Here is a 25,231-nt window from a genome sequence, read left to right on the forward strand (position 1 = left end):
TCCATTTTAGTGGATTGGGAGAACAAATATTGTTAAAATGTCCAAACTACGCAAAGCAATATACAGATTAAAGCAATTGCTATTAAAATACCAACAGCAGGGCAGCCCTGGGGGCTCAGCGGGTTTAGCGTCCCCTCCAACCCAGGGCGTGATCCCAGAGACCCGGGATTGAGTCCCACATCAGGCTCCCTGCATGGAGCCTGCTTCTCCCTCTGCCTGTGTCTCTGCCTCTCTCTCTCTCTGTGTCTCTATGAATAAATAAAAATGTTTAAAAATATATACCAACAGCATTTTCCACAGAAGTAGAACAAATCCTCAAATTTGTATGGAACCACAAAAGACTCTGAATAGCCAAAGCAATATTGAGAAAGTAGAACAAAACTGGAGGTATCACAATCCCAAATTTTAAGCTAGAATACAAAGCTATAGTAATCAAAACAGTACGGTACTCACACAAAAACAGACACATAGATCAACAGAACAGAGCAAAGAGCCCAGAAGTAAACTCATGATTATATTGTCACTTAAGCTATGACAAAGGAGGCCAGAATATACAATGGAAAAATAACAGTCTCTTCAACAAACGGTGTTGGGAAAATGGGACAGTTACTTGTAAAAGAATGAAACTGGACCACTTTCTGACAAAATAAACATAATACATACACAATAAACATACACAAAAATAAACTCAAAGTGGATTAAAGACCTTAGACCATGAAAATCCTAGAAGAGAGCACAGGCATTAACTTCTCTGACAGTCGCCATAGCAAAATTCTTCTAGGTGTTTCTTAAGGCAAGAGAAACAAGAACAAAAATAAACTATTGGGACTACCATCAAAATTAAAAGCTCTGCACAGCAAAGGAAAGAAAAAAAAAAACTAAGACAACCTACTGAATGAGAGAGACATTTGCAAATTAAGTATCTATTAAGAGATTAGTATCCAGGACACCTGGGTAGCTCACAGCACGATCCCAGAGTCCCAGGTTCAAGTCCCATATCGGGCTCCTTGCATGGAGCCTGCTTCTCCTGTCTCTGCCTCTTTCTCTGCCTCTCTGTCTCTCATGAATAATAAAGTCTTTAAAAAAAAAAACAGAGATTAGTATCCAAAATATATAAATTTTTAAGATTTATTTAAGAGCGAGAGAGCGCGTGCACACACACACACACACACACACACACACACAAGCAGGGGGGACGGGCAGAGGGAGAGGGAGGAGCAGACTCTCCACTAAGCATGAAGCCCAACACAAGGCTCAATCCCAGGAGAACCATGATCTGAACCAAAGGCAGACACTTAACCGACTGAGCCACCCAGGTGCCCTAAAATATAAATTTATAAAACTCAACACAAAAAAAACCCATATAATTCAATTAAACATGGTCAAAAGATGTGAACAAAAAAGTCAGACAGATGGCCCACAGACACAGGAAAATATGCTTAACATCAATAACCACAGAGAAATGCAAATCAAAACCATAATGAGATATCACTTCACACTTGTCAGAAAGGTGAAAATCAACAACACAAGAAACAAGTATTGGTGAAGATGTGGAGAAAAAGGAGTACTCCACTCTTCAGGGGATGGGAGAATGTAAACTTCTGCAGCTGCTGTGTAAAATGATATGAAATTTCCTCAAAAAATTAGAAATAGAACAGTATTTGCACTACTGGGTATTCACCCTAAGAATATGAAAACACTAATTTGTAAAGATGTATGCACCTCAATGTTTATTGCAGCATTATTTACAACAGCCAAATTATGGCAGCAACCCAAGTGTCCATTAATAGATGAATGGAAAAAGAAGATGTGATATGTGTGTGTATGTGTGTGTATGCATGTGTGTATATGTGATGGAATATCACTCAGCCATAAAAAAGAATAAAATCCTGCCATTTACAACAGCATGGATGGATCCAGAAAATATAATGCGAAGTGAAAGAAGTCAGTTGGAGAAAGATAAATGCCATATAATTTCACTCACATGTGGAATTTAAGAAACAAACAAAAAAGACAAAATATCAGAATTGGGGTGCGTGGATGGCTCAGTCAGTTGGGCGCCTGCCTTCAGTCAGGTCATGACCCCAGACTAGTGGGATCGAGCTCTGTGTCAGGCTCCTTCCTCAGCAGGGATCCTATTTCTTCCTTGCCCTCTGCCTGCCACCTCCCCTGCTTGTGTGCGCTCTTTCTCTTTCTCTGTCAAATAAATAAATAAAATATTTTAAAAAACAAAACAAAAGGGGCACCTGGGTGGCTCAGTGGCTGAGCATCTGCCTTTGACTAACGGCATGATCCTAAGGGTCCTGGGATCAAGTCCCACATCAGGTTCCCTGTGGAGCTCTCTGTGAAGCTCCCTATGCTTCTCCCTCTGCCTCTCTGTGTCTCTCATGAATAAATAAATTAAATCTTTAAAAAATAAACAAACAGGGCAGCCTGGTTGGCTCAGCAGTTTAGCGTCTGCCTTCGGCCCGGGGCATGATACTGGGGACCCGGGATCGAGTCCTACGTCAGGCTCCCAACATGGAGCCTGGTCTCTGACTGTGTCTCTGACTCTCTCTCTCTCTCTCTCTCTCTCTCTCTCTCTCTCTCTCTCATAAATAAGCCACAGTAACTTCTTGCAAGATACATCCACGAAGGCAAAAGAAACAAAAGCAAAAATGAACTAATGGGACTTCATCAAGATAAGAAGCTTTTGCACAGCAAAGGATACAGTCAACAAAACTAAAACACAACCTACAGAATGGGAGAAGATATTTGCAAATAACCTACCAGATAAAGGGCTAGTTTCCAAGATCTATAAAGAACTTATTAAACTCAACACCAAAGAAACAAACAATCCAATCATGAAATGGACAAAAGACATGAACAGAAATCTCACAGAGGAAGACACAGACATGGCCAACATGCACATGAGAAAATGCTCTGCATCACTTGCCATCAGGGAAATACAAATCAAAACCACAATGAGATACCACCTCACACCAGTGAGAATGGGGAAAATTAACAAGGCAGGAAACCACAAATGTTGGAGAGGATGCAGAGAAAAGGGAACCAACCCTCTTACACTGTTGGTGGGAATGTGAACTGGTGCAGCCACTCTGGAAAACTGTGTGGAGGTTCCTCAAAGAGTTAAAAATAGACCTGCCCTCCGACCCAGCAATTGCACTGTTGGGGATTTACCCCAAAGATACAGATGCAATGAAACGCCGGGACACCTGCACCCCGATGTTTCTAGCAGCAATGGCCACAATACCCAAACTGTGGAAGGAGCCTCGGTGTCCATCGAAAGATGAATGGATAAAGAAAATGTGGTTTATGTATACAATGGAATATTCCTCAGCCATTAGAAATGACAAATACCCACCATTTGCTTCAACATGGATGGAACTGGAGGCTATTATGCTGAGTGAAGTAAGTCAATCGGAGAAGGACAAACATTATATGTTCTCATCCATTTGGGGAATATAAATAATAGTGAAAGGGAATATAAGGGAAGGGAGAAGAAATGTGTGGGAAATATCAGAAAGGGAGACAGAACATAAAGACTCCTAACTCTGGGAAACCAACTAGGGGTGATGGAAGGGGAGGAGGGCGGGTAGTGGGGGTGAATGGGTGACGGGCACTCGGGGGGGGCACTTGACAGGATGAGCACTGGGTGTTATTCTGTATGTTGGTAAATTGAACACCAATAAAAAATAAATTTATTAAAAAAATAATAAATAAATAAAATCTTAAAAAAATAAAAATAAAAAACAAACAAACAAATACTCTTAATTAACTTTGAAGAACAAACTGGTTACCAGAGATGAGGAATGGATGAAACAGGTGAAGGGGATTAAGAGTACACTTATTCTGATACGCAATGAGTAATGTAGATAAATGTTGAATCATTATGTTGTACACCTGAGACACCTAATATAACACTGTATGTTAATTATACTGGAATTAAACATTTTTATATTTACTTTCTAGAAAAATAAATGAAATGAAATAAAATGTGAACCTGGAATTCATGATTCATTCTACATTACTTACCAAACCTCATTTCCTACCGTATTTCAACATATATCATACACTCTTGATGAAGACAGTTTGTTTTTTTATTCTCCTTCTCAAATACACTACTTTGATTTTTGCTCATATTATTCCCTCAAACTCATTTCCTCAAATCAAATACAACTCTTGAATCTAAATATCCCTGTAGGAAGCAATATCAACCAACTGAAACTCAGGACTAGATTTTCAGATGTTAGCAAGTTAGTCACTTAGCAAAGCTCTGAGGGAAAAAAATAAACAAGACTATTAAATTTCCTGGAATTGAGTGAGAATAATCAAGTCTGGTGCAGAGATGAAAGCAGAGAGAGAGAAGAATCAGCAAGGTAGCATTGATCACCAAGAGTCATAGAGATCATTGATCTCAAGAAAATATAGGATGGAATTATACAACAAATCAATTTTAACTCCCAGCTTATATGTGTCTTATGTCAAAGAAATCCTCTAAAAGATGAAAGGAATCCTGAACATACAAACCAAATCTTAACCAAACACTTAAAATACCACCATTAAAGCTCATTAAAGCTTTATCTTCTAGCTATTGACTAACCCAATAGGAATGTTTGTAGTCTGTCAACAAAATAATCAATGATATCTCCACTCAAAAAAGACAATGAAAAGTAGACTTCGATAGGTAGATAATATCTATAGATATTATAAGCAATGTAACATCTTGCTAGTTAAACACAGATTTTTTTTTTAAGATTTTATTTATTTATTCATGAGAGACACACACACAGAGAGAGAGGCAAAAACACAGGCAGAGAGAGAAGCAGGCTCTATGCAGGGAACCTGACATGGGACTTGATCCCAGGTCCCCAGGATAAGGCCCTGGGCTGAAGGCGGCGCTGAACTGCTGAGGCACCCGGGCTGCCCAAACACAGATTTTAATTGTGATATTAAAAAGGAATACTGTCCAAAATCTTTATTTAAAGGAATAGATAAGCTCTTCTCTAAAATAAATGCATATGGGGTGTCTGGGTGGCTCCGCTGGTTAGGCAGCCAACTCTTGGTTTCAGCTCAAGTCATGATCAGAGTTCTTGGGTAAAGCCCTGCATTCAGCTCTGTGCACAGTAGGGAGTCAGCTTGAGGAATTTCTCTCTCCCTTTCCCTCTGCTCCCCCACTTGCACTCTCTTTCAAGTAAATATCTTTAAAAGTAAAAAAATAAAATAAATGCATATAACCTAATGAATCTTTTTGTTCTTACAACTTCAAATGATCATCTACTATCCTTGCTTTCAACCCAAGAGCTTAAAAACCTATGGCAAGTGATAGTATGGTAGTCTACATCCCAGCATTAAATATTAATGAATAACAATGCCACACAAAAGGCAAATAATTTTCTATGATTTTTATATGCTAGAAAAAAAATAAAACAATCAGAAGGGGGCATTGATCATTTTACTTTTTAAATTAAAAAAGCCATTTACTAATAAAGTAAAAAGCTAGCTAAAAGTATCCCAAACCCACTAATAGGGATGCTCAGGAACTCAAATAACAAATTCCAGGTCAATGGCAAACTAGCAAATACTGGGATTCTGCAAAGCCAGACTACTATACTGCTAAGGATCCAACAAAACCAGCCTTAGATTCCTTACCCATCTATCATTTATTCCTCTTACTTACTCACTCACACCACCACCAAACAAACAAACCACACTCAGCCTAACAATAATAGGTCATGAAACATCTATACCAAGGAAGACAGAAAAATATAAGGCATGGAGTGGGGGGTGGAGGGGGTTCCTGTCCTCAAAGTATCTACAATCTTATTGTAAGAAATGAACTTACTATAAGATAATGACAATATAAGATCAAATGATAGCTTCTAAGAACAAAGAATAAGCACTGTGAGAAATCAGTAGATTAGTTGGATTTAGAATGCTTAGAGCATAGAGATTGACTGGGTTAACCTGATGGTAAAACAAAGGAATATTGAGTCCTTTAAACCAAGTCCCCAGGGAAAAAAAAAAAAAATGAGCCAAGAAGTTTAAGAAACAAAGGCTCCTCCTCTTAGCACTCATGAGGATGCCCATTTAATAATTCCTTGGATTGTAGTAGCTCACCAGGAGACAAAGGCAAAAGGAAGTTTCCAAGCCCTTCACTCTGGATAACCATCACAGGGCATTCTATCATTTAAACAAAACTATCCTATCACAATGGCCAATTTAAAACTATCAGGTTTTTGTGGTTAGAATGAAAAAAAAATGAGCACAATTTCATCACCCTATCTATTTAGCAAATGTACTTGTCTATTACAAAAATGAATAAATGTATATAAAAATAGGAGAAAAGATCAAGAATTGGGGAATCACTCCAAGCGTTCCAATATCTGCATAACAGGTGCTCCAGAAAAGAAGGGGTAAAAAATAAGGAGGTGTAAATCATCAACAAAATTATTCAAGAATATTTCCTGAAAAAAACCTTCAATCACAAGTTTCAATCCAAACCTTCAATCACAAGGACACAGACACACTAGATGAAAACACCCATACTATGACACATCATCATGAAATTGCAAAACCCTGGGAGAAAAGAGAAGAAAGTAGATGTTTCCAAAGTAACAAGAATCATAATAGAATTTCACTTCTAAATCGCTACAGTGAGTATAAAGACAAATTTCGGAAGTAAAATTATTTTCAATCCAGAATTCTGTATCTAGTCACTTTTTCATTTAAACATCAGGGTAGGATAAAGACACTTTCAGACTTGCAAGAGAGGTCTCAAAGACATACCTCCCATGTATCCTTCACTCAGGAAACTATTAGAAGAGGTGCTTCACTAAAATGAGAATATAAACAAAAAAGAGAAAAGGATTCAACAGGCATACAATATAAAAAAGAAGCAAAGAGAATCTCCAGGAACCCACTGAAGGGTGATCCAAGGATGATACTTGTGAATAGAACCCCCCGCCCCCCCCCAAAAAAAAGCCAAATTGGAGCTAAGACATCCCTGGAGAGATTTCCCTAAGAAAAGGAAATCAAGAGTTGTGCAAATCAGTAGTAGCTCATTCTTTTTTACTGCCACTGAATGGATATACCACCTTCAATTTATCCTTTCACTCTATGAAGTATACATTTCTGGCAAGTAAGAATAAAGCTGATTTAAATATAAATATACATGAACACAAATTTTCATTTCTTAAAGGTATGCCTAGTGTAAGGTTGCTGGATCACACAATAAATCCATATTTATCCCCACCAGCAATATGTGAGGGTTCCTGCTGCTCCACATCCTTCTCAGCACTTGGTACTGTCAAGTTTTAATTTAAACCATTCTAATGGCTGCACAGTGGTAGCTCACCATGATTTTAAATTGCATTCCCCTAATGGCTAGTTATGCTAAACATCTTTTCATGAGCTGATGTGCCACTCTATATCCTCTTTGCCAAAGTCTATTAAACATTTTTAACTGAATTGTTTTCTTACTGTTGAGTTTTCAGGAGTTCTTTACATATTCCAAATATAAATCCTTTACAAGTATGAGATTTGCAAATATTTCCTTTAGGCCTATAATCTGCCTTTTAATTCTCTGAACAGTATCTTTGCAAGCAATGTTTTTAATTTGAAGAAATCAATTCATCAATTTCTTCTTTTATGAATCATGCTTTTAGTGTCATGTGAAAGAACTTCTAGATCTACACTCAGGTCACAAAGATTTTCCCTATGTTTTCTTCTAAAAGCTGTAGTTTTACATTTCAAATTTAGATGTGTGGTACATTTTAAGTTCATTTTCATATAATACGTGCAGTTTGGGTCAAGGTTCATTACTTTTTTATGTGGCTATCCAACTGTTCCAACAACACTTATTGAAGATTATTCTTTTTCCATTTTGCCAACTTCGTAAAAAAATATTGGCCATATTTGTGTGGGACTATTTATGGAATCTCTATTTCATTGATCTACATGCCTTTCCCTTTGCCAATACCACAATCTTGATTACGATAGCTTCGCGGTGTTTTGAAATCAGGTAGTTTGATTTTTTTCCAACATCTTTCTTTTTCAAAATTGTTTTGGGGGCACCCCGGGTGGCTCCGCTGGTTAAGTGTTGCCTTCGGCTCAGGTCATGATCCCAGAATCTTAGGATCCAGCTCTGCATTGGGTTCCCTGTTCTCTTCCTCTCTCTTCCCCGCCCCCCTCTCTGCTCCTGCCCCTATGTGTACACACATGCGTGCTCTCTCTCTCAAATAAAAAAAGAAAGTCTTTAAAAAAAGTTGTTTTGGCTAGTCTAGGTCCTTTGCCTTTGTATAGAATTTTATAATCAGTTTATAACTGGAAACAGTGCTGTTAGGATTGTTTTTACCAGTACTAAGTCTACAGATTAATCTGGGGAAAATCAACATCTTTACTAAAATTGTGATTCTTCAAATTCATAAATACATGTTTCTGTATTTATTTACTTAAAAATCCTTTGATTTTTTTTAATCAGTGTTCTATAATTCTCAACATAGAGATTTTATACATATTTTGCTGCATTTATACCTAAGTGTTTCATTTTGGGGAATCTACTGTAAATATCATTAATTCAGTTTTCAATTGATTATCACTAGCATATAGAAATATGATTGCTTTTTGCAAGCTGACCATGAATAACTCATTAAACTCGTTTACTCTAGGAACTTTTTGTAGATTGCTTGGGATTTTCCATACAGATGATTATGCCACCTGTAAACAGGGGTAGTTTTACTTCTTCTTTTTCAATCTCTATGCCATTATTTCTTCAAGTACTTTTGATGGACCCCACTCATTCTCTTCTCGTTCTGGGTCTCTGATGACACAAATGTAAGACTTTATCATAGTTTCATAGGTCCCTGAGGCTATACATTTATTTTTAACATTTTTCTTGTTATTCAAATTGCATCATTTCTGTTGATCTATTTTCAAGTGCATAGACTCTTTCATTGTCAGGTCTACTCTGCTACTGAGCTCATTTAATGAGTTTTCATTTCCATTATTATGTTTCTTAGTTCTAAAATCTCCATTTAGTTCTTCATATCTTCTACTTCTTTGCTGAGACTTTCTATCTTCCCGTTCAATTCTTGAACATGGTCAAAACAGCTGATTTTAGAACTATTTTCCAGATAATTTTAACATCTGTGTGATCTTGGCATCACCATCTGTTCACTGTCTTTTCCCATGTGAGTTCAATTTTTCCGTTTTTTGTTTGTTTGTTTGTTTTTTTAAGCTGAGTAATTCTAGATTGTATTCTGGACACTTGGAAATATTATGGTACTCTCGATCTTATTTAAGTCCCACTCAGAATGTTGGTGTTTTTGTTTTAGCCAGTAATTGACCCAGTTGGGTTCACATTCAAGTTCTGACAAGCCTTCTGTGGGTTTTATTTCCAATTACAATTCAGTTTGCAAACCTTTTGCAGTCATACTGAATATGTTTCATAACTGTCCCACGCAGTATCCAGTTTAGGGGCTAGGGAGTGGTCTATCCCATAATTCAGTCCTTGATGTTTCTGTATGCTGTTTAGGAATCAGACTCATGCATGTACAGCTTGGAAGTCTGCTCCTAAGTCCATAAGCAAGTTTAAGTAGTCAGTTTCCCAAGCTCCTCATTCTCTTGCAATCCTTTGGTTCCCTGGGGCTCCCCTTTTTCAGCCTTCCAGCAGAAAGCTGGGGCTTCATTAAACCCACTCTGCCATGTACTTCCCATGATGTACTCATATCAGGGGCAAGCAACAGAAGAACAGAGGGAGAAGAAAAGCAATGGATTTGCCACACTCTCTTGAGATCATAGCTCTTCCAATCTGGATGGAAGGTTCTCCTCCCTCTGAGATATTTGGCTCCTGCCTGCCCCCACTGAGGCCACTGCATCTGCTGCCAAGGACTGCTTGAGGCCTGGGGTGCAAGAAAATGAAGAAAAGGAAAAAAATAAGAAAAAAAGAGAAGGATGTGGGGTTGCCACACTTTCTCTGAGCATTAGGAGATCCCTTCCTGCTCCTTGAGTCAGAACCAGAGGGCTTCTCCTGGTGCTTTTTTTTGTCCGTGTTAATAACGCTCACTTCCAAGTTTCAGGATACATTAAGTTCAGGCTGGGGCATACCGGAAGAAAAAAAATGATAAACTCACCGCCGGTTCAGTGGTACTTTGAATTCTGGTCTTCTTCCCCAATCTGCCTCCTACTATTTACTTTTCAGAGTCCTCAAATAGCCACTCCAAGCATTCTGTCCAGGTTTTATAGCTGCATTCAGTGGGAGAAACAGGGTGAAGCGTGCTTACTCCATCTTATCTGGAACCAGAATCTGGACTACTGTTTTTCATAACACACTTTGTAGAACTGATTATTGAAACTATTTATATAACTTTGATTATACAAAATTAAAAATAAGCAAATCCTGTATTAACCTTATTGTAGAAAAGGGAACAAGCAAGCCAGTAGGATCACATTTTTTTAGGCATATATCCTTTTGGAGTTATATGCTTAGGAAAAAAGTGATGTTTTTAACTGTATTTGGCTTTATTTCTTTAAATTTTATTTTACTTGTGGATTTTTATAAATACTAGGACTGTTATGTTTTGAAGAAAAAAAGTAGCAGTTATCCGAAGCACTACAGAGGAAGCAGACTGCAGATGAGAGGCCATAAACTGTTTAAGAAACTGAAGACATTTCATTGCATCGCCGGGACACCTGCACCCCGATGTTTGTAGCTGCAATGTCCACAATAGCCAAACTGTGAAAGGAGCCTCGGTGCCCATCGAAAGATGAATGGATAAAGAAGATGTGGTCTATGTATAAAGTGGAATATTACTCAGCCATTAGAAACGACAAATACCCACCATGTGCTTCGACGTGGACAGAACTGGAGGGTATTATGCTGAGTGAAATAAGCCAATCAGAGAAGGACAAACATTATATGGTCTCATTCATTTGGGGAATATAAAAAATAGTGAAAGGGAATAAAGGGGAAAGGAGAAAAAAATGAGTGGAAATATCAGAAAGGGAGACAGAACATGAAAGACTCCTAACTCTGGGAAACGAACTAGAGGTGGTGGAAGGGGAGGTGGGCAGGGGGTGGGGGTGACTGGGTGATGGGCACTGAGGTGGGCACTTGATGGGATGAGCACTGGGTGTCATTCTATATGTTGGCAAATTGAACACCAATAAAAAATAAATTTAAAAATAAAATAAAAAAAAAAGAAACTGAAGAAAGTTCAGGATGATCAACACTCCAAGTGTACATCAAGAGTTTCAAGTAAAGAGGCTAGCAAAGCAGGCAGGAACCAATTCAAGGTCCTGTACGCCAGATTAAGGTGGCTGGACTTTACCTGAGAAAAGGCCCTAAAATGTTTTAGCATATGTTGGGAGTGACATGATCCAATTGGTATGTTTGAACAATCGCTCCTGCTACAGAACATAAAGGTGCATAAAATATGAGTCTTACTGTCTAAATCTTAGGGGTCATGACAAGTTGCAGAACAAACATATATATAGTTTGACTGCAAGTGTTGTTGAGGGGTATGGGTAAAAGACGGAAGTTTTATATATACATGTATGCACACAATCATGATATATCATGTAATCATATGATTTTATAAATTATTATGATTCCATATGATTTACATATGTAGGATATATATCACATGAAAATATATATGTGTGTAAAAATAGATGATATAGTATGTATTGAATGTTTCTGGAAAAATCACAAGAAACCAGTAACAGTGGTTAACTTTGGAGGACAGTGATGAACTAAGAAAAAGAAAACTTTCTTTTCACTTTATTCTTCTGTTTGATTTTTAAGTGTTTTACCGTGAATATTTACACCCTTAAAAAGGGTTGTAAAAAAATAAAGGGAGGTCTTACACATGAACTAGATAGATGTATTAAAATAAGGTAAGTATGAATGAGCCTAACATTCAGCAACCCATTTTCTATAATAGAGTCAGCACTCAAACATTGCTACAGATTTCCCTACAAATATTATTAACCATTTATAAAAAGTTCACAACAAAACAGCTTTTCTATTATTATATTACACTACATTTCACTAATTTATCATGTATTTTCAAGCATTCAGAAATTTAAATAGAAGGTAAAGAGTAAGATTGGATTTTGAAGATATTTATTATCATATACATTTTTACTATAACAGAAATGTTTACATTATTCTTTTCAATTTCTTAAGCACTGAAGGGCATAAAGGGAAACAGTAAAAGATTCTTTCATTTCCTGGTCTCCCTTATGCCAATACGCAAACATAACCATTCCCAATGGCTTCTTGAGCTCTGTATGATTCCAGACTTTCATTGTGCTTATAAAGCACATATAAATATATGTATATATGTATATCCAAAGACACACACACACACACACACACACACACACACATATATATATATACCTTAAGACAACTTAGACCTTAAGATAACCTAGACCTATTCTATTTCCTGTACATCATTTTCCTAAATCCAAACATAGTAATGAACAGACAAATCCCCAAGCTGGCAGATAATGTTAAATCTTCCAAGTAGAGAATGTTAAAATAAACACACTGAACAGATAAAGTTCTCAAGAGATCTCCTAACACATCTTTGATGAACAGATGAACTTTAACCAGGGCAAGCAAAAAATTAGGGAAAAAGAAATGTACAAGTTGAAATAAACAAAGGGACAGATGACAGGTTTATAACAGGCTAAAAGATATAATGAGAGGTAAGGGTTTATCCCTAACCTTCTAGTCCCAGAGTTCAACTACTATATTCTCTCACAAAAAGAGTTATCAGAGATCTTCTAACACCCTTTGATGGAACAGATGAGCCTTGATGAGGTCACCCACTTTGGAGTAACTTTCAAAGATAGTGTTCTCAACTGGATAGACCAGTGGTCTAATCCAAACCGACATATGTCTCTCATTCTTATGATGGGGGAAGGGAATAGTAGTACTTTGCAGCAGTAACTAGAGACTTCAGGCAGGAAGGCAGAAGAGTTGCAGTTACTCTTCCATACTAGCAACACTACTTACCAACTCTCAGCTTGTGCTCTGTAATCTCCAATGCAAACACAAAATGTAAGACCAATATAGGGTAAAAAAAAACATTCCCCAGAAGTCAAAACAAAATCAAATCCTCTTTATGGGCCCATATTGGAAAATGTAGTTTTTCTCTACATTTATATGGGACAAGACAAACTAATTCCCAGGTATTTCAATGGAGAATAACAAAATTATCTGGTTATCAAACAACAGCACTTACTCTATTTTTTTTTTAAACAGGCTCCATACCCAATGGGGGCTTAAACTCATGACCCTGAGATCAATAGTCACATATCCTATCAACTGAACCAACCAGGCACACCTATTATTTTTTTATATTGGTTGGATCTTTCTACACTTGCTTTTAGAGAAGCTAGAGAAGAAAATATTTAAAATAATTAAATCAGCTTACAATTACCTTCTTATCTAAGATAAAGAAAAAACCCTCAGTTTTATTTACTCCAGTTGGTACACAGTGAAAGAGTACAAGAGGTAAGATGATGCTGATCAGGGGAATCCCTGGGTGGCTTAGAGGTTTAGTGCCTGCCTTCAGGCCAGGGCGTGATCCTGGAGACCCAGGATCGAGTCCCACATCAGGCTCCCTGCATGGAGCCTTGCTTCTTCCTCTGCCTGTGTCTCTGCCTCTCTCTCTCTCTGTGTGTGTGTCTCTCATGAATAAATAAATAAAATCTTAAAAAAAAAATGATGCTGATCATTCACAGCATGAAGTAAAGAGTTAAAATGGGACAGAAAGGCTAAACAGGAGCACCTGGCTCAAGTCAGTTAATCTGCCTTTGGCTCAGGTCATGATCCCAGGAGCCCCACATCAGGCTCCCTGCTCAGGGGAAAGTCTGCTTTTCCCTCTTCTTCTAACAGCTCCCTCTCCCTCTGCTTCTCCTTCTCTCGCTCTTTCTCTGTCAAATAAATAAACTCTTAAAAAAAAAAAAAAAGCTAAACAACTTTCTAAGTCACTTATTGATTTAAGTAGTGATTTTTAAACACCACAGACTTCATTAGATTGAACACATTCAAAGGTAGAAGGGAACTCACACAAGAATTAGTGAGAAAACTAATTTAAAGGATATTTCTAAAGAAAAACTACTTTATGCTTAGGTATATCATTATATACAAATTGGAAGCAAATAAGGAAAATATAAACCTTTAAAGATCCTAGGAAGACTTCTTTGATGAAAAGATATACTAAATATAAATTATAGTAATTTTACAATATTCTGCATTCCCAAAACATAGACCCAGTTATATTTAAAGATAAAAAAACTTCTAAACTAAATAGAAATAATGTTCTGGAAGATACAAGTGACTATCTTTATAACAATAAAGAGCTGAATCTCTATAATATGGTGTTGAATCTCTAAATAATAAAGTGACTTTATCAACTTCTTACAGTACTCTTTAACAAAATTATTCCAGAATCTCAATATTTTTTACTTACCAAAAAAAAAATGTTTATGAAGAAAAGAAACAAATAGAAGTTCTCCTATTCTCTTACATCTCCATTTACAAATGCTTGCATCACCACATGCAAAGCTACTTGGTGCTACCATTTTGCCACTGAGCATAATATAAATATCAAGTTTAAGTGTATATAATTCCTTAAGTGGCTTGCAATTTAAAAGAGAACATGAGTGTATTTTTAAAAACAAACAATTCAACAAATTGAAAAGTCCACATAAGAATAAACCAGACAAAATCTAGTAGTCATTAAAACCTATTGAGAGAAACATGTTGGCCCAAAAGCAATTAGTGCCCTAGTGTCCATATTGTGGTCTCAATTACTTTTCAATGAAAGGAAACAGGGCATCTTGGAGAAAAAGAGTTCCTGATTCCAAAATGGCACAGGGAAAGTTCAAGGGAAGCCTGAAATATGAACTGTGCTGGAAAGGGAAAATGCTATCAAAGAACACTGGAGTTAGAAGGACACAGTAGCCAACCTGAAAGGGCTTCCACTAGCCAAAGACATGAAAATTTGAACAACAAAATAACAATGACTGCAATTAGTTGAAATAAAATACATAAAAATCCATGATTTCATAGTTATACTGAAAACAAAAATAAATTCACTAGTCATATATGGTACAAAACTCATTATTCTGAGAATTGGTAAATAATAGGGAGAAAAATCAAGTCTTTATCCTGCATTCCTTTAGTAACTATACCTCAGGGGAAACAAATAGCTAATGAAATAAAGTTATACTTGGTAGAATAATCCCAGTTCAGAAATTTGGAAGGAATAAAAGAATCAGAAAAATCACCATGACACAACCTTATGGAAACAACAGATCTAGACTCTTTTGACTCCTGTCAAAAACAACAGCAGTAACAATATGAATCTCATCAAGGCTCTACATCTACCACCAGTTCACAGGAAACACAGAGGCTAGAGAAACATGTTAAAAGACACCCCAAGTATGTGATTAACCAAATCCAGAATTTAGACTCTTCTATTAAACTAAGAACTTCATTTCTTCAACAAATTAATGGCAAAGCCAAAACAAAAAGGGGGTTGGGATTGGGAGTATGAGGGAGGCACTTTCATAGATTAAGAGACTTAAGAGGTATGCCAACAAACGCAGTGGGCCTACAGTGTTTGTGAATCTTGATTTCAACTAGTCAACAACAGAATATTGTTTTCAACCAATCAATCTGATATTTATTGAGGGCACTGTGCTAAATACTTGACATTTATCACTTCATCTTCACAACCACCTTAGAATATATATATTATTAATGTCCCCATATTACCCTTGGGAATTTAAGCAGTAAGTAGTGGAGCTGGTCCTGACTGCCCAGGTGTCATTTTTTTTTAAATCAACTACAAGTTATGATTCTCTATATATTGTACTTCTGTTACCTTCCACAGGTCAATGCTACAGGCAATAGCCAAAGCATGCTACCCTAGTCCTCCTTAACTCACCAGTTGATTCCCTCCCCCACCATCAGTGCTAACAAGGTTTCAACATGCCTCAAAGACAAAATAGGATATTTTTAAGACAATGGGAGAAATTAAAGATGGTATTAAGAAATAACAGTTAGGTATTTAAAACTACTGTGCTTATGTTACTAAAAAAAGGAGTATCCTAATGTACCTTATAGACTTTATAGTTAATAATGTATCAATACTGGCTTCACCAATTGTAACAAACATATCCCACTAACACAATATGTTAGTAACAGGGAAAACTGTAGATAGGGAGGGGGAATATAGGAACTCTATATTTTCTGCTTTATTTTTCTGTAAATCTAAAACAGGTTTTAAAAAGTAAAGTCTAGGGCGCCTGGGGCTCAGTCAGTTAAACATCTGCCTTCAGCTCAGGTCATGATCCCAGGGTCCTAGGATTGAGCCCCATGTCCTCTCCTTGCTCAATGGGGAGTCTGTTTCTCCATCTCCCTCTGACCCTCCCCCACCCACTCATGTTTTCTCCCTCTCCCTCTCTCAAATAAATAAAATATTTAAAAATAAATAAAGTCTATTAGTTAAAAGTTAACTTTTAAAAAAGTTAATGTCAGGGATGCCTGGATGGCTCAGCAGTTGAGCATCTGCCTTCGGCCCAGGGCGTGATCCTGGAGTCCCGAGATCGAGTTCCACATCAGGATCCTTTAATTCATTTGTATTTATCACAACCTTTTAAAGCAGAATGTGACTTGAGCACTATATTTCCACTCAGAACTTGCCAAGTTACTTTCTGAACAGCTTCACAACACACCTAAGTGGGATTATAATTTTGCTACTCTAAACAATGCTCTTCTTTGGGAAAAAAACCCTACAGATAGTTACTCCCATCAAGTGGGTTCAGTTTAACATACTGGCTTCTAGAGGACTGATACATGCCATTGATAACTGCAGGGGATATAAGATTTAAAAAGAAGATCCCAGAAGGTGAAAGTTGTTTTAACCAATATTTTTCTTTTAATCTTCAAGGTATAGCTCAGAACACTTCAGTGAATCTGGTTTTGCTAAGGAATCCACTTGACAGCTAAACATTTTAGACCACACAGTTAATATTAGGTTACATAGATCTTACAACAAATGTTACCTTGTCCTGTTAAAATAAGCCAACATGGAACTAGAAAAGAAAAATGTAAAAAAAAAACATAAAAAAATAAAATAAAATAAAATAAATAAATAAAAAAAAGAAAAAAGAAAAAAAAAAGAAAAACATGCTAGGCTTTAGTTCCTAAATATCACAGTATCAGAAATAGAAACTTTATCTTTCTTTTAAGTAGTTATTGTCATGACACACAGATTTTTAAAATGTTAACAAAAATAAAGAAAAACATCCTTGGAAATATATTATCAGAGGGAATGAAGCCAAAGTACTGAATACATTTATAAATAATTCTTGAGGAAGAGCTTAGTCTACTTCTTCTACATGTGACACCTCATCATCATCTCTTTTGAGAGGTGGCATCTCTTTTGAGAGGTGGCATCTCTTCCGGTCACATCTCTTTTGAGAGGTGGCATCTCTTCCGGTCACAGCAGCATTGCTATCAGTAGTGATGGGGTCCTCTTCATCCATACCAAGACCAAGTTTGATCATCCTGTAGATCCTGTTAGCATGCATCTTGGGATCTTTCAGACTGAAGCTAGAAGACAGAAGCACAGTTTTGTAGAGCAGGATGATCAGATCTTTCAGACTTCTCATTCCAGTCAGCTTCTGCCTTCTGCCATAAGGTCTTGACCATAGAGTGGTCAGAGTTTATCTCCAGGTGCTTCTTTGCTGCCATGTAGCCCATGGTTGAGTTGTCACTTAGGGCTTGAACCTTCATGATTCTTTCCATATTTGCCATCCAGCCACATGTGCTTGTGACAGTGCAGCACAGGAATATCACCAATCCATTTGACACAACGACCTTTCCTACTTTTTTCTTCAAGATATCCTTCACAGTTTCGCACAGGTTTTTAAACTTTTTTTTCCCTCTTCCTGTTTCTTTTTCTCTTCTTCATTTTCCCCAAGTTCCAAGCCCTCTTTGGTAACAGACACTAAAGTCTTCCCCTCAAATTCTTTCAGCTGTTGGGACACAGTACTCATCAACAGGCTCAATCATATAGATCACTTTTGGCGATGCCTCCAAAGACGTTCCACAAAGGCCAAGTTTGCTATCTGCTCCTTGGTCTTACCTGTGATGTAACAGATATGCCTCTGGTATTCCTTCATTCTGGTGCAACAGTCCTTGAGAGAAACCATCTAATCACCAAAAACATATGTGCAGCATCTTAACAGCTCTGAAAACTTCTTCCAATTTTGAGAGTCTTCATGTATTCCAGGCTTAATATATTTTTTAAAGATTTATCTATTTCACAAGGGGAAAAGAGGAAGGGCAGAGGGTGAGGGAGAGAAAATCCCAAGCAGACACTCTGCTAAGCATGAAGCCTGACATGGATTTTGATCCCATGACCCTGAGATTATGACCTGAGTTGAAATCAAGAATTGGATTCTCAACTGACTGACCCAGGCACACCACGCACCTCCCTCACCCCGCACTCAAGCTTAATATTTTAGAGAAATTCGCATGGGGCACCTGGGTGGCTCAATCAGTCAAGCATCCAACCCTTAATCTCAGCTCAGGTCTTGAACTCAGGGTCCTGAGTTCAAGCCCCACATTGGGCACCATGCTGGGTGTGGAGACTACTTAAAAAAAAAAAAAGAAATGTTCATAAAACTTTTTGTAGTTCTGTCTTCTGCCAGTTCAGTGAAGAATTCTAAGCATCTTTTGACCAAATTCTTTCTGATAACTTAAAATTTTGCTTTACTGCAACATCTCATGAGAAATATTTAGAGGAAGGTCCTCAGAGTCCACCAGACCACTAATGAAATTCAGATATTCAAGGATTGGCTTCTTGCAGCTGTGATGAAAACTCAGAACATACAACTTAATGCTGTTCTTTTTTTTAAATAATAAATCTATTTTTTATTGGTGTTCAATTTGCCAACATACAGAATAACACCCAGTGCTCATCCCGTCAAGTGCCCCCCTCAGTGCCCATCACCCAGTCACCCCCACCCCCCGCCCTCCTCCCCTTCCACCACCCCTAGTTTGTTTCCCAGAGTTAGGAGTCTTTATGTTCTGTCTCCCTTTCTGGTATTTCCCACACATTTCTTCTCCCTTCCCTTATATTCCCTTTCACTATTATTTATATTCCCCAAATAAATGAGAACATATAATGTTTGTCCTTCTCCGATTGACTTATTTCACTCAGCGTAATACCCTCCAGTTCCATCCATGTTGAAGCAAATGGTGGGTATTTTCTTCATTTTCAAATAGATCAGAGGGAGCATATCTTCAGACACAAAGAAGGGCTCCAAATTCCAACTGTCCTTTAGCTGAAAAATGCTTCACTTCTAAGTGATCTTCCCAGTCATTGGTCAAGCTCTTATAAAATTCTCCATATTCTTCAATTGCAATGTCATCAGAATTTCTGGTCCAAATAGGCTTTGTCTTGTTCAGTTCTTCTCCATCAATATAATTCTCCTTTATCTTTTTCTTATCACCATCCTTCCTCTCTTCCTCCTCCTCCTCAGAACTAACAACTATTTCAGGTCTGTCATCAGATTCCTTTTCTTCTTTTTCCATTTCTTCCATTTCTCTTCTTCAGCCTCATCATCAATGACTTATCACATTCCTTCTCCACAAAGAGTAATTAGATAGCCAATAAAAATTAAGATGGTTTCTTCACAATCACCTTTATTCTTCTCCCCTGAAAGTACTCAGTTTAGTCTTCCTTCACATGCAGGATAACCCATAGGTTCACCTATTTCAGTCCTAACTGGGAGGGATTGTCCTGTAGAAGACTCCCAGGCAAACAGCTCATTATTATTGTTTGGTGATCCCAGTTACGTTCTCAGCAACCAAACAGGCACCATATTGGCCAAACATTGAAATATGCACCAGGCTGCAAAGTTTCCATGAACACTTTGGTTCCAGACCTGGCAACAGTACGAAGGTTACTTGATCAAATCATGCCCATCCCGGTATCCACCATAATGAGGGTTCAATCTTGGTTGTTTGGAATGAGATTCATGTGCAGCTCTTTCCTGGAATCTAGCTTACTGGAATCTGTCAAGCTTTCATATCTGATTTTGTCCAAAGCAACTGATGAATGTGAAATAAGCACCCTCAGAAAGATCTCTTTATTTGGGTAGAAACTGTTGATATTCCAGGACATCAACTGAGCGATTTCCACCTGAAAGGTGAACATCTCAACCTTCCTTTCCATTGGCTGGTCTTGGGTCTGGGTTTCCTCAGGCATCTCAGCTCATGGACCACATGGGCTTTGTGATGACAGAGCACCAGGAAACAGAAGCCACTTGGCATTCCTTTTTAAATACTCCTGTGGGGGAACCTGGGTGGCTCAGTGATTGAGGATTTGCCATGGCACAGGTTATGATCCTGGAATCCTGGGATCAAGTCCCACATCAGGCTCCCCACAGGGAGCCTGCTTCACCCTCTGCCTATATCTCTGCCTCTCTCTGTCTCTCATGAATAAATAAATAAAATCTTTTTTAAAAAAAGTACTCCAGCAAGGTGGGAAAAAGTGTTGAAAGAGTAGGATAAAGCCGGAACAAGACTAGTCAAGTGCTGATATACTGAAGTTGACTACTGGGTACAGAGAATGTTCCCATATTATTATTTCCATTTTCTGTATATTTAAATTTTTTCAATAAAAATTAGGGAAAATAGCAAATTTAAGATTTCCTTGTCTTGCTGCAGGATTCTAGCTATGTATCAAATTTTTTTAAGAATCTTTTGTTTTGTTCTTAGTTTTTCCTTTTTTATTGAAGTTCAATATGCCAATATATAGACTAACACCCAGTGCTCATCTCATTAGGTGCCCGCCTCAGTGCCCATCACCCAGTCACCCCAACCCCCACCCACCTCCCTTTCCACCACACCTTGTTTCCCAGAGTTAGAAGTTTCTCATGTTCTGTAACCCTCACTGATATTTCCCATTCATTTTCTCTACTTTCCACTTTATTCCCTTTCACTATTTTTTATATTCCCCAAATGAATGAGAACATATAATGTTTGTCCTTCTCTGACTGACTTACTTCACTCAGCATAATACCCTCCAGTTCCATCCACATTGAAGCAAATGGTGGGTATTTGTTATTTCTAATGGCTGAGGAATATTCCATTGTATCCATAGACCACATCTTCTTTATCCATTCATCTTTCGATGGACACCGAGGCTCCTTCCACAGTTTGGCTATTGTGGCCATTGCTGCTATAAACATTGGGGTACAAGTGTCCCATGTTTTACTGCATCTGTATCTTTCGGGTAAATCTCCAGCAGTGCAATTGCTGGGTCATAGAGCAGTTCTATTTTTAACTCTTTGAAGAACCTCCACACAGTTTTCCAGAGTGACTGCACCAGTTCACATTCCCACCAACAGTGCAAGAGGGTTCCCCTTTCTCCATATCCTATCCAACATTTGTTGTTTCCTGTCTTCTTAATTTTCCCCATTCTCACTGGTGTGAGGTGGTATTGCATTGTGATTCTGATTTGTATTTCCCTGATGACAAGGGATGAGGAGCATTTTCTCATGTGCTTGTTGGCCATGTGTATGTCTTCCACTGTGAAATTTCTGTCATGTCTTTTGCCCATTTCATGATTGGATTGTTTCTTTGTTGCTGAGTTTAATAAGTTCTTTATAGATCTTGATACTAGCCCTTTATCTGATAGGTCATTTGCAAATATCTTCTCTCATTCTGTAGGTTGTCTTTTAGTTTTGTTGACTGTTTCGTTTGCTGTGCAGAAGCTTTTAATCTTCAGTCCCAATAGTTCATTTTTGCTTTTGTTTCCCTTGCCTTCATAGATGTATCCTGCAAGAAACTGCTGTGGCCAAGTTCAAAAAGGGTGTTGCCTGTGTTCTCCTCTAGGATGTTGATGGATTCTTGTCTCACATTTAGATCTTTCATCCATTTTGAGTTTATCTTTGTGTATGGTGCAAGAGAGTGGTCTAGTTTCATTCTTCTGCATGTGGATGTCCAATTTTCCCAGCACCATTTATTGAAGAGACTGTCCTTTTTCCAGTAGATAGTCTTTCCTGCTTTGTGGAATATTAGTTGACCATAGAGTTAAGGGCCCACTTCTGGATTCTCTCTTTTGTTCCATTGATCTGTGTGTCTGTTTTGATGCCAGTACCACACTGTTTTGATGATCACAGCTTTATAGTACAACTTGAAATCTGGCATTGTGATGTCTCCAGCTCTGTTTTCCTTTTTCAGTATTCCCCTCGCTATTCGGGGTCTTTTCTGATTCCACACAAATCTTAAGATGATTTGTTCCAACTCTCTGAAGAAAGTCCATGGTATTTTGATAGGGATTGCATTAAATGTGTAAATTGCCCTGGGTAGCATTGACATTTTCACACTATTAATTCTTCCAATCCATGAGCATGGAATATTTTTCCATCTCTTTGTGTCTTCCTCAATTTCTTTCAGAAGTGTTCTGTGGTTTTAGGGTATAAACTCTTTGGTTAGGTTTATTCCTAGGTATCTTAATGCTTTTGGGTGCAATTGTAAATGGGATTGACTCCTTAATTTCTCTTTCTTCAGTCTCATTGCTAGTGTATAGAAATGCCACTGATTTCTGGGCATTGATTTTGTATCCTGCCACACTGCCGAATTGCTGTATGAATTCTAGCAATCTTGAGGTGGAATCGTTTGGGTTTTCTATTGACAGTATCATGTCATCTGCAGAGAGGGAGAGTTTGACTTCTTCTTTGCCAATTTGAATGCCTTTTATTTCTTTTTGTTGCCTGATTGCTGAGGCTAGGACTTCTAGTACTATGTTAAATAGCATTGTGAGAGTGGACATCCCTGTGGTGTTCCTGACCTTAGGGGAAAGGCTCCCAGTGCTTCCCCATTGAGAATGATATTTGCTGTGGGCTTTTTGTAGATGGCTTTTAAGATGTTGAGGAATGTTCCCTCTATCCCTACACTCTGAAGAATTTTGGTCAGGAATGGATGCTGTATTTTGTTAAATGCTTTCTCTGCATCTATTGAGAGGATCATATGGTTCTTGTTTTTTTCTCTTGTTGATATGACCTATCACGTTGATTGCTTTACAAGTGTTGAACCAGCCTTGCATCCGGGGATAAATCCCACTTGGTCATGGTGAATAATCTTCTTAATGTACTGTTGGACCCTATTGGCTAGTATCTTGTTGAAAATTTGTGCATCTGTGTTCACCAGAGATATTGGGTCTATAATTCTCATTTTTGGTGGAGTCTTTGTCTGGTTTTGGAATTAAGGTGATGCTGGCCTCATAAAACGAGTTTGAAAGTATTCCATCCCTTTCTATCTTTCACAACAGCTTTAGTAGAATAATTGTTGTTTCTTCTTTAAACGTTTGATAGAATTCCCCTGGGAAGCCATCTGGGCCTGGATTTTTGTGTCTTGGGAGGTTTTTGATGACTGCTTCAATTTCCTCCCTGGTTATTGGCCTGTTCAGGTTTTCTACTTCTTCCTCTTCCAGTTTTGGTAGTTTGTGGTTTTCCAGAAATGCGTCCATTTCTTCTACATTGCCTAATTTATTGGCGTTTACCTGCTCATATGTTTTTTATTTTTTTATTATTTTTTTATAATATGTTTTTTAAATCATTTGTATTTCCTTGGTAGTGGTTGTGAGCTATTTTTTTTTAATTTTTATTTATTTATGATAGTCACACAGAGAGAGAGAGAAAGAGACAGAGACACAGGCAGAGGGAGAAGCAGGCTCCATGCACCGGGAGCCCGACGTGGGATTTGATCCCTGGTCTCCAGGATCGCGCCCTGGGTCAAAGGCAGGCGCCAAACCACTGCGCCACCCAGGGATCCCGTGAGTTCTTTTTTTTCATTCATGATTTTATTAATTTGAGTCTTTTCTCTTTTGTTTTTAATAAGGCTGCCTAATGGTTTACCTATCTTATTAATTCTTTCAAAGAACTAACTCCTGGTGTTGTTAATCTGTTCTACAGTTCTTCTGGTCTCTAGTTCACTGAGTTCTGCTTGAATCTTTATTAACTCTCTTCCTCTGCTGGGTGTAGGTTTTATTTGCTGTTCTTTCTCCAGTTCCTTTAGGTGTAAGTTTAGCTTGTGTATTTGAGTTTTTTCCAGTTTTTTGAGGGATGCTTGTATTGTGATGTATTTCCGTCTTAGGGCTGCTTTTGCTATATCCCAAGGATTTTGAACAGTTGTGTCTTCATTCTCAAGTTTCCATGAATCTTTTTAATTCTTCTCTAATCTCCTGGTTGACCCTTTCGTCTTTTAGCAAGATACTCTTTAACCTCCATGGGTTTGAGTTTCTTCCAAATTTCTTCCTGTGATTGAGTTCTAGTTTCAAAGCATTATCATCTGAAAATATGCAGGGGACAATCCCAATCTTGTTGAGACCTGATTTGTGACCCAGTATGTGTTCTCTTCTGGAGAAAGTTCCATGTGCACTTGAGAAGAATGTGTATTCAGCTGAGTTTGGATGTAAAGTTCTGTCAATATCTGTTAAATCCATCTGGTCCAGTATATCATTTAAAGCTCTCTTTCTTTGAAGTGCTTAGAAGATCTGTTATTTCCAGAAAGTTGTTGAAGTCTCCCAGTATAAGTGTATTATTATCTAAGTATGTTTTAACTTTGGTTATTAATGATTGATATACTTGGAAGCTCCTACATTTGGGGCATAAATATTCATGATTATTATGTCCTTTTGTTGGATAGATCCTTTAAGTATGATACAGTGTCCCTCTTCATCTCTTACTACAATCTTTGGGATAAACTTTATCTGATATGAGGATTGCTACCCCAGCTTTCTTTTGAGGACCATTTGATGGTAAATGGTTCTCCAACCTTTCATTTTCAGGCTGGAGGTATCCTTAGGTCTAAAATGAGTCTCTTGTAGACAGCAAATAGATACGTCTTGCTTTTTATCCAGTCTGAAACCCTGCGCCTTTTGATGGGATCATTAAGCCCATTCACGTTCAGAGTTACTATTGACAGATATGAGTTTAGAGTCATCGTAATACCTATTCAGTCCCTGTTTTTGTGGATTATTTCTTTGGCCTTCGTCTTTCTTTTACAGAGCTCCCCCTTAATATTTCTTGCAGAGCTGGTTTGGTGGTCACATATTCTTTCTGTTTCTGCCTATCTCGGAAGTTCTTTATCGCTCCTCCTATTCTGAATGAGAGCCTTGTTGGATAG

At 37.8% G+C, this 25,231-nt stretch overlaps 1 protein-coding gene and 1 pseudogene across 3 annotated transcripts in view; both read right to left on the reverse strand.

Moving 5' to 3' along the window:
* Window positions 1–25,231, reverse strand: part of TTBK2 (tau tubulin kinase 2) — a 184,178-nt gene that overhangs the window by 109,255 nt on the left and 49,692 nt on the right. The window contains exon 1 of one of the 3 annotated variants that reach the window (XM_055316793.1): window positions 6,790–6,853. The exons of the other annotated variants lie outside the window; for them this stretch is intronic. Within the exon in view, the coding sequence (XP_055172768.1) occupies window positions 6,790–6,796 (7 nt within the window). The 5' untranslated portion in view covers window positions 6,797–6,853. Of the gene's footprint in view, window positions 1–6,789; window positions 6,854–25,231 lie in introns of those variants that run through there. 3 annotated transcript variants of the gene reach the window in all.
* Window positions 17,410–20,306, reverse strand: LOC129504205 (heat shock protein HSP 90-alpha-like; annotated as a pseudogene).

The sequence above is a fragment of the Nyctereutes procyonoides genome, unplaced genomic scaffold, assembly GCF_905146905.1.
Source record: "Nyctereutes procyonoides isolate TBG_1078 unplaced genomic scaffold, NYPRO_anot_genome, whole genome shotgun sequence".
NCBI lineage: Eukaryota > Metazoa > Chordata > Mammalia > Carnivora > Canidae > Nyctereutes > Nyctereutes procyonoides.